The following is a 9,581-nucleotide window of genomic DNA, read 5'->3' on the forward strand; positions in this document are numbered from 1 at the left end:
TGGGAGCAGGACCCCAGCCTATTCCGAGGAGAACCGCCCAAGCGGGGACGTGGGGCTTTGTGGGGGGAGGGAGGGACTCGGGGAACTGTCTCCCGGATCCTCTTCTTAGGCTCAGGAGGCCCCCAGGCGCAACGGCCTGGGCGAAGGAGGGCCCTGAGGGCCCATGAGGAGCCAAATCAGGCTCTCCTGTTCTGGCTTGAGTGTCCTCTCAAACCAGAGCGTCCCCGCCCGACCAGCCCTCGGTGTCCCTGCCCCCACCCCTCACCCCCCACCCCGGCCGCCTCCATCCCAACTCTGCGTCCCGTGCACCCCGCGCGGGCCGGGCGGAGGGGAAAGTTGGCGAGTGCGCGGCGCCCGCGGGGGAAAGCGTTAATGGGCGGCCGGGTGGGAGCAGCGCGCTCGCTCGCCCACGTCACGCCGGTGCGGGCTCGGCTGACGACCGCGGCGCCTGGGGACGCCGGCGCGCTCTGCTCGCCAGGTGCTCCGCCTGGAAATGTCTCCATTAGTTGTCGCCCGCTCCCTGCCCGAGCGCGCGCGCCGAGTGGCCGCGCAGAGCCCTCGCGGGCGGCCGGTAGCGGCCCGGCGCCACCGCAGGTAGGCGAGGTCCCCGCGCCCGCCCCCGCCCCGGGGTGCCGAGACCCCTCCCCCCGCCGGGGAGGCGGAGGCTCCGCGCGGCCGCCGAGGGGCGCGGGTGCCGGCGACGGCGGCGACTCCCCGGTGCGTCCCGGGCTGCGTGCTGCTCCCCGCGGCCCCGGCGCCCGAGCGGCGCGGCGGGCGCGTCCCCGGCGCAGGTAGGGAGTGGGCTCGGCCGCGCAAACTTTGCGAGGATGGCTCCTGCGCTGCAGGGCACAAAGTTTGCTGCCCGCCGGTGGGGTCTCTGGAGGCCGCCGCGTTCGCGGCAAGTTTCGGGAATGGGGGTCGCAGGCGGGCGCGGGGCGCGGGGGGCGACGCGGGGCTGGGACCTGCATTCCGCCGCCCCGGCTCGGGCGGCGCCCTGCGAGCGAGCGGGCGAGCGGCGGGGCCGAGGCGCGAGAGCCGGAGGGAGCCGGCCGGAATGCAGGGCCTTACGGGAGGATTCAACCCGTGCGCCTGCAGCTCGCCCACTGGATTCGCGGGAGACCCCAGAGAAGCGGCTGCGAAGGCGCGACCTGCCAGCCTCGGGGTTGGCGAGTGTGGCGCCCGGACATCTAGAACGCCTCTGAGCCCCGCACCCCGCCCGCCCGGGCGTCCGCGAGCAGCGGGCAGCAGGGGCTCCCCAGGGGCTCGGCCCTATGCCTCAGAAAAGAAGGCCCCAGTCTGGTGCTGCGCGCTCCCGCCCTCTGGCTGGGGTCAACTTCGCCGGGCTGGAGAGAGGCCCCCGCCCCCGTGGTGGCTCTGGGTGCGGGATTGAGGGGAAGTGGGGTGGCCTGTGGACTCTGGGGGCTCGGCTAGTCTGAGGTGTGAAACCCCACCGGGAGCAGAGGAAGGTCAGGACATGGCCTCTCTCTAGAGGCCCTACGTGGTTTCGATGGCCGACATCACCCCACAGCCAAGAGAGGGACCCACAGGCCTCTACCCTTTGGGGCCAACCATCCTCAGGCCCCCTCGCCCTAGGTGCCTCTCAAACTCAGCAGACCAGTGGGGGCACCTCACGGAAGCCCAGCTGCTGCCCTGCCTATGGGGAACTACGTGGTTCCTGGTGGGTCCTGTCGGCGGGTGTTTTTAGAACCAGGGTTCCCTCGAGAGTCGTAGGCTCAGTAAGCCGAGTCTACACAAGTGCATTTAGCTGATGATGCCTGAGATTCTGACACTCTGTCTCCTTTTGGAGGGAAACCAGGGTGCCTCAGCTTGAGGCTGGGCCTTTCAGGACAAAGATGACCCACTAAGTACCCAGGCTCTGGCAGACCTGTCTCAGCCAAGGCACAAGTTGTCAGTGGGATGTGGGGGTGTGCACCCGGCTGGAGACAGATGGGGCTAAGCCTGCCTCCGGGATTGGATAGTGGGGGCTGGGTGAGCAGCCCTTAATGTAGCCAGCTTCCCCAAACAGGGTGGCTAGATCGCTGTGCAGCAGTCTGGCAAAGTGCAGCGGGTGTGGGATTTCAGGATCAGGGAAAGAGGCTGGCCTGAGAGAACCTGGCGGGCGGGTGGGTGGGGACCAGAGCATATATTCACGCACTCAGGCTGGAAAGGAAAACAGAACATCGCAGTGATGGTCAAAGGAAGCTTCGGAAACCCCTCCCCCAGAAGCCCCCAGGGACCAGCTGTGCCTACCACCCTCCAAGGGTGAACAGTTCTGCTCAGAAAATGAATGGTCGCATGTTCTGGTCCCCAGAGGTATGGTCAGGGTCTCTGGGGACCGAAATGCAGGTCTGGGCTTAGCCCCGGAGCCCCTGAGGCACTGGCTGCTGGGACCTGGGTGGTAGCTTCCTCTCCGCCAGCTGAGCGCTCAATCTCTGGGGCCGGGACCATGGCCAGGGGAAGGGGGTGAGGAAAGGATGCTCAGTGCCACCCTCCCGTAGAGACCGCTGCTCCCAGAGTCCCCGGCCACCCTGGGCTTGTGCACCTCCCTCCACCAGCACCCCCGCCCTCATTACCAGGAGAGAGTGAGTTGTTTGTAAACAATAAATAATGGAAAGTAGCAGGATGTTCGGCAAAAGCCTCAGCAGAAGCCAGAAAACTGGAAGAAGGGAGGAGGGGGAGGGGGAGGGGAGGAGGAGGCGGGCGAGAGACTGAGAGATTCATTTCTGCCCAGAAGCCCCAGTGGCTAGTTTCTTATTATTTACAGGAAGGTGATATTAGCAATTCAGGTGAGAAAGAAAGAAACACGGCCGCCACGAAATCAATACAGAATTCAAAAACAATTATTAATGTCATTTGACTCGTGTTCTTTATATATCTCTCCCGGCTACAGACGCTAAACTGTCTGAATAATTTGCATGGAGCGGCTATTCATTACTTCCGATGATTCTCCGTTGCAAGCAGCTCGGACGTGGCCGGCTGCGGTCCAACGCGATCGGAGAACTCGTATTTTCATCTGTAAATTAAAGCAATTACGCAGCAGATATTATATGATGTGTACTGTGGTCTCCAGATAGTCATCAATCACCTTCAACCGAGCTGTCAGAGCGGGCAGATTTCGTTTCTGGGAGGCAGGTTTGCAGCTGGGGAGAGGGCGAGGACGCCACCATTAATTAGAGGGTGACCCTGGGGCGATTCACAGGTCTGAACCCAGGAATCTTTCCTAGCAAGTCTGCGCAGCGCGCCGTGCGCGGCTCCCTCCCGGCGACCGCGGGAGGCCAGGCTGGGCGAGAGCGGATGGGACGAGCCCGGACCCCCGGAGGGCGGCGGCGCGAGGCGGGAGCGGGCTCGGAGGGGCCCGGGAGTCCCCTTACCGCCAGCGCGCTGGCCTCCGCGTAGGACTCGGGCAAGGTCCCAGGGCCGGCCCGGCTGGTGAAACGCTGGGGTGGGCACTCGACTGGCCCCGGACCGCTGCCTGCGCCCTAGGCAGGGAAGGGCGTCTCGGCCCGGCGCCCAGCGTCCCTTCCCCCGGAACGAGCCCTGAAGGTCGCCGGGAGGCGCGAGCGCAGCGGGAGGGGCCCCGGAGCCGAGTCGGGAAACCGGCTCGTCCTAGCGCGCAGGGCTGTCTGGCAGTCCCGGGTTTAGCCGCGAGGGGCAGGGGTAGGCGGCTGGGGGAGGGCGGCCCGCGGAAGGGGTGGGGTGAGCAGGAACTTACTGGGCGGGGGAGTGGCTCCCCGGGGGCACGGGGATGAGAGTGGCAAAGCCTCTTGCCCACCGAGCCCCGGGGCGCGGGCTCTGGGGAAGCCCGACCCACACACGGAGGGTATTCCGACCTCCAGATGCCGCCGCGCTGGGTCTGGAACTCATTTCCGTGCAGGGTTCGAACAGGCGGGAGGCTCTGCTGAGCCCCGGTTAAACAATGGTCGGCCCGCGCCGCCCGCCGCAGCCGCGCCGGCCCGCGGAGCCGCCTGCCTTCCACCTGGAGGGGCGCGCGGAGAGCCGAGGCCGGCCGGCCGCCTGCGCCAGCGCCGGGCTAATTTTAACTGTTGATTACATCTTCGGTGAAGACTCACTCGTCTGTCCCTCATATGTCTCATTTGTAATTGAGACTAATGATTACAGTGGGGTGGGAAGGAGCAGCTGCTCATTAATTAATTTCTAATTAAAAGTGCCTTCCGTCCTCGGTGACTAAGGAGAAACACCGCTCGTCGGGGCGATATTGACTCCTCGAGTGAAATTCATTTGTTCCAGCCGTGCGCCCTCCGCCCGGCGGCGCGGCCCGCCCGGCCCGTCCCCGCCCCGCCCGGCCCGGCCGCGGCCGAGTGACCCACGCGTCTGCGGCCAGACCTGGCTGCGCGGCGTGGGGCTGACGTCAGAGCCTCCGCCGCTTAAAGCCGCGCACCGCTGACTTGACGGATTCGAACGACTCATTTTTTTTCTTTCTGCAAAATATGTATTTGTGTCGCCGCTGCGAGGCCGTTCGGTCCCAGAGTCCCCTCGAGGCTCCGGATTGTGGCGCTAAAAGGATCGCCGCGGCCGCCGAGACGCACTTTCCTACCCGGTTAGAAAAGTTTGCGGAGCGTGTGGCTGAATTAACCCGCTCTTCTGCTTCGTCCTCCCAGCGCCTAGAAGCCGGCAGCCCCGGAGCAGTGGCCGCGGCACGCCGGCCCCCGCGCGTAGGACCCCGCCGGCCGGGCCAGCCGGCCCCGGGCCGCGCCCGCCATGTCCTACTCGCAGTTTGGGTACCCCTACTCCTCGGCACCCCAGGTAAGGGGGCCCCGCGAGGCCGCTGGAAGGCGGGCTATCCAGCGACCCGCTCTCGTTCTCCATCAAACAGGGCCTGTGCCACGCGCCCCTCGTGTCATGTCCCGGGGAGAGCTGAGGCGCTGAGAAACTGCGACGGGCAGGACCCTCATTTCCCGCTTTGTTTGTCGTCCACCCCGAGCAGGGCCCTGAGCCTACGCCCTGGGGGGCGGGGGGCCTGGGGACCCGGGAGAGACGTGGCACACCAGGCCACGCGCCCTGCGGCTTTGGAAACCCCAGGAGCAGGGTATGAACATCACTAGCCAGGGCAGGCCGGGCCCCACGTAGCTGGAAGAGGCCAGGTGCACAGTGTCGCTGCCAGAAGAAGGAACGCGCAGCCTGGTGTGGACATGGGGCGCGCACTTCTGGGCGACGCGTGGGGCGGGCGGAGGAGGTGCAGGCCCCCAGGCTGGCGCCTGCGCCCGGGGGCCTCGGCCTTCCTCGCGGCTCATCTTCCCCTCAGTTCCTGATGCCCACCAACTCCCTGAGCACGTGCTGCGAATCGGGCGGCCGCACGCTGGCAGACTCCCGGCCAGCCGCCTCGGCCCAGGCGCCAGTCTACTGCCCGGTCTACGAGAGCCGGCTGCTGGCCACCGCGCGCCACGAGCTCAACTCGGCCGCGGCGCTGGGCGTCTACGGGGGCCCCTACGGGGGCGCGCAGGGCTACGGCAACTACGTGACCTACGGCTCCGAGGCATCGGCCTTCTACTCGCTGGTAAATGGGGGGCGTGTCTCAAACCTTCTCTCCGCCTCACCACGCCCCCACCCCTCGATTTGCCAAGTCACTTTCCATGTTCTCTGGAGGCAAGGGCTGAGGAACCTGGACCCCGGACTTTTCGGGGTGGGAGAAGCACACCTTGGCTTCTTTCAACTTGCGCCACCTGGCCTGGTCCTTCAGAGCACCACCAACCCCGGGGTTGGGGTGTCCTGGCAGGTGGGCTGTTGTAGTTACTGTTTTCGGCTCACTGTTAAGTTCTGGTTAGAAGTCTGGTTCCATGGGAGCTCACCCTGGCCTGCTTCCCACTAGCTGCCCTGCCCCGTCACTCCTCCCAGTTGCCCCCGCCTCCCTGCCCCAGCTCAGCTCCTCCCCACTTCTCGCCTCCCTTCTCCTCTCCAGTCCCTCTCCCCTCCCTCCACCCTCCTCCAGTCCCTAGTTGCTCACCCTTTTCTCTCCCTCCTCCCTCCCTCCATTCTCTTTCTCCTGTCTCCTGTTCCCCACACCTCCCAACTCTGCTCTCCTCCCTCCACGTCTCGGGGCTCCTTGGCTGCCAGGACCCCAGGCAGAGCCTGGGAAAGGGGGCGCAGGTGGGGGTGAGGTGGGAGCTGCCCCTGGGTCTGTGGGAAGCAGGCAAGAGCCAGGAGGCCTAGGGGAGGGGCTGGAGCTGGGTAGACTCCCACAAGCTGCGACCCTAGGCTCATGGGCTCCTACAGAACAGCTTCGACTCCAAGGACACTCCGGGCTCTGCTCACGCGGGCCTCGCTCCTGCTGCCGCCGCCGCCTACTACCCCTACGAGCCGGCGCTGGGCCAGTACCCGTATGACAGGTGAGGAATCCGGCCCTCTTCCCTGCTCCCCACGGGCCGCCGTTCCCACGGCCCCTCTGAAAGGTCGGGCGGCAGGAGGAAGCCCACTCCTGGGCTGGGAGTCCGGCTGCCCTTGGGTTAGGCCCAGACCCACCCCCTTGCCAGCCTTGCTGCAGGGCCCAATGCAGTAAGTGCCCCTTCCCCGCCCCCATGCCGTCTGTCCCGACTCCCGGAGACTTTGCTGCAGATTGCCTTCCGAGGAGGCTTGTCCTGCTGCCCAGGCTTCCTCAGATGCTTCCCTGCACCCTGGGGAGGGCAGTCCCTGCGATGTGTCTGGGCCTGGCTCACTGCCCCGTGTGGGGCCAGAGAGGGGAGTCCTTGCCCACCAGCAGATAACATGCCTCATCAGAAAAATGTAACGCGGGAAGTCCATGCAGGCCCTCCGGGCACTTTCTCCCCATGGGCGTTAGTGACCACTCCTCCCCACAGGCATTGATGGTTGGGTTCACCTCTCTGTGAAGTGCTGTCTGAGTTTCAGGATCAAAAGGGTAGGAGAAAGGCAGGGTGAGGGAACTCAAAGAAGCATATGTCTAGGTGGAGTCACAGAGACCTGGCTGGGCCTTGTGCCATGCTCAGCTCCACCCAGGGCCTCTCCGCTGGAGAAGGAGCCCAGGCGCCATTTGCGTTCAATCAAACATAAACATTATCTTTGCCCTGGGGCCACAGAAGGCGGTGCCTGCCTGCGTAAGACCCAAGTCTTTCCACCATAGACACACCCCCACTGAGGGCCCGCGTGGGCCTGGCCCTGGCCGCCGGCGGTGCAGGGCCCGCTGCCGGCGCCCCATTGCCCAGCTGTCTCCAGGTACGGGACCATGGACAGCGGCACGCGGCGGAAGAACGCCACGCGCGAGACCACCAGCACGCTCAAGGCCTGGCTGCAGGAGCACCGCAAGAACCCCTACCCCACCAAGGGCGAGAAGATCATGCTGGCCATCATCACCAAGATGACCCTCACGCAGGTCTCCACCTGGTTCGCCAACGCGCGCCGGCGCCTCAAGAAGGAGAACAAGATGACGTGGCCGCCAAGGAACAAGTGCTCGGACGAGAAGCGGCCCTACGCAGAGGGCGAGGAGGAAGAGGGGGGCGAGGAGGAAGCTCAGGAGCAGCCAGTCAAGAGCACCAAGAGTGAAGGTGTGTGGGAGGCTGGCAACTTTGGGTTGGGGCCCCGCGGCGCCTCCCCGTGCCTACTTGCAGTTCTAGGACCTCTGAAGGCGTGGAGCCAGGGCAAACCCTCGGGGCCTAGGCTGCAAAGGAATGAACTGGCCCCGGGTGAGTAAGGCCATGTGCACGTGTGGGCCTGTGGCGGTGAGCCAGGAGAGTGCTTCAAGATCCAAAATCACATTTAAAACATTAGACCCCAGCCCCACTGATAGGAGGCAGAAATCAGCTCTGCCCTGGTGGTGTTTTGGGGACCAGGAGCCTCTGAGGAGGTGGGAGATGGGTAGGAAGGCGTGGGTGCTTTCGTAGCTCCAGGGTTAAGCCCCACACCAGGGGCTCAGAGTGAGGAAGGAGGGGTGGGGTGCTGGTTACCCCACCATCCGTCTCCCTCCACTGGTCACACACTCTCTCCCTTCCCCGCAGAGTCCATCAGCAAAGAGAAGGATCTGGAGCTCAGTGACTTGGAGGACTTCGACCCCCTGGAGGGGGAGCCCTCAGAGTGCGAGCTGAAGCCACCCTTCCAGCCCCTGGATGGAGGCCTGGAGCGCATCCCCACCACACCTGATGGCCCCAGCGCCCCAGGGAAGGAGGCCTCAGGCGCCCTCCGGATGCCCCTGGCTGCTGGGGGTGGGCTCGTCCTGGACCAGGACCTGGAAAGGGTGCGGAGCTGCGTCCGGAGCTCAGCAGCTGGGCCGGAACAGCAGCCGGGCGCGGGAGGCGGCCCGCAGGCCTGCGAGGCCAAGTTGGGCTTTGCTGCGGCCGGGGCGCCGGCGGGCCTCGAAGCCAAGCCGAGAATCTGGTCCCTGGCACACACGGCCACTGCGGCCGCTGCCTCTTCTCTCGGCCAGACTGAGTTTCCCTCGTGCATGCTCAAGCGCCAAGGCCCCGCTGGCCCTGCGGCCGCCTCCTTGGAGCCCACCTCCTCCTCACCCACAGCCCCTGCCCCCTCCGGCGCCCTGGACCGGCACCAGGACTCCCCGGTAACCAGTCTCAGAAACTGGGTGGATGGGGTCTTCCACGACCCCATCCTCAGGCACAGCACTTTGAACCAGGTCTGGGCCACCGCCAAGGGCGCCCTCCTGGACCCGGGGCCGCTGGGCCGCTCGCTGGGGACAGGCGCGAACGTGTTGACGTCATCAATGGCCCGCTCCTTCCCGCCCGCCGCACCCCACGATACCTCTGCCGCCGGTGCCGCCAAGGAGCTGCTGGCTGTGCCCAAGGCTGGCGGCAAGCCCTTCTGCGCCTGACTGGCCGGGCCCCTGAGGGAGGAGGAAGCCGGCGCTCAGGCTGCAGGCTCCAATGTGGCCGATCCCTTTTCTACCGAGTTTCCAAAGCAAGGCAAGGGCGCGGCAGAGCTCAGGCCACCAACCACCCTAGAGGGAGGATCTGAACTCAGTTTCCCAGGGTCACAAACAAGCCCCCAGCTGTCTGTGCGTCTGAGCAGGAGTCGGTTGGCTGGGCCACTTCCAAACTCGGGGACCTGGCAGGATAGGGCGGCCCTCAGAGCAGCAGGGAGACACCCTGGAGCATAAAGTCTATGTCCCAAAGTTCACGCGCAGAAGACGTGTCGTCCTGAGGCCTGTTTGTCTTGCTGTCTCTTTTGGATTTGAGGCATGCCCCTGTTCCTTGTTCCCGTCCCTCAGCCTGCAGACCCCCGAGTTCGTCCTCAGCACACGTGATTTTCCCCAGCAGCACTCCCACCGAGTTCACACTACTGCACACTCTTAACGCGATAAAACTGTTTTTTAATGTATGTTCACACCAGTCATTGCCTGCTTCAGAGGCTAATATAACAAAACCAATAAAACCGAGTGATGGTGTTTGCATTGCAAAGTGAATGCATTTGAAACCCAGTGATTTGGGAACTTGGAAGAGGAAAGGTGCTGGTCCCCAAGGGAAGGAGTGGGGGGCCGTCACCCCAGATCCTCACTCGAGTCGCCTACAGGGCAAAGCCCGTGTTCACGGGAACAGTCACGGTGAACTTTCAGGGTTCTGCTGAGCCCCTGACAGGAGCAGAGGGGAGACCCCGAACTTTTCAGC

General features: G+C 65.0%; 1 protein-coding gene and 1 long non-coding RNA gene across 4 annotated transcripts; one reads left to right on the forward strand and one right to left on the reverse strand.

Moving 5' to 3' along the window:
• The first annotated feature begins 331 nt into the window (after positions 1-331).
• On the forward strand, positions 332-9,361 carry IRX4 (iroquois homeobox 4). Of its 3 annotated transcripts, none has more exons than XM_072958889.1 (6): positions 332-594; positions 4,620-4,764; positions 5,264-5,515; positions 6,214-6,344; positions 7,186-7,514; positions 7,965-9,361. In XM_072958889.1, the coding sequence occupies exons 2-6, from the start codon at positions 4,720-4,722 to the stop codon at positions 8,786-8,788; spliced, it is 1,581 nt and encodes a 526-aa protein (XP_072814990.1). In that variant the 5' UTR covers positions 332-594; positions 4,620-4,719; the 3' UTR covers positions 8,789-9,361. The 3 variants fall into 3 exon arrangements, with proteins under 3 accessions (XP_072814990.1, XP_072814989.1, XP_072814992.1); XM_072958888.1 differs by lacking the exon at positions 332-594 and adding an exon at positions 635-791; XM_072958891.1 differs by lacking the exon at positions 332-594 and adding an exon at positions 636-791 and having other exon boundaries at positions 6,232-6,344.
• Positions 2,862-4,645, reverse strand: LOC140695731 (uncharacterized). The gene is made up of 2 exons (XR_012071584.1): positions 3,372-4,645; positions 2,862-3,013 (listed from the first exon to the last, which is right to left on the reverse strand). It is a non-coding gene; the product is annotated as an uncharacterized lncRNA (long non-coding RNA).
• Positions 9,362-9,581: the final 220 nt, after the last annotated feature.

This window comes from Vicugna pacos, chromosome 3 (genome assembly GCF_048564905.1).
Source record: "Vicugna pacos chromosome 3, VicPac4, whole genome shotgun sequence".
NCBI classification, from domain to species: Eukaryota; Metazoa; Chordata; class Mammalia; order Artiodactyla; family Camelidae; genus Vicugna; species Vicugna pacos.

Coding starts and splice junctions, on each gene's coding strand:
- IRX4 (XM_072958889.1), top strand. CDS start 4,720: ATGTCCTACTCGCAGTTTGGGTACCCCTACTCCTCGGCACCCCAG. Junction 4,765..5,263: donor CCTACTCCTCGGCACCCCAG/GTAAGGGGGCCC, acceptor TCTTCCCCTCAG/TTCCTGATGCCCACCAACTC. Junction 6,345..7,185: donor GGCCAGTACCCGTATGACAG/GTGAGGAATCCG, acceptor AGCTGTCTCCAG/GTACGGGACCATGGACAGCG.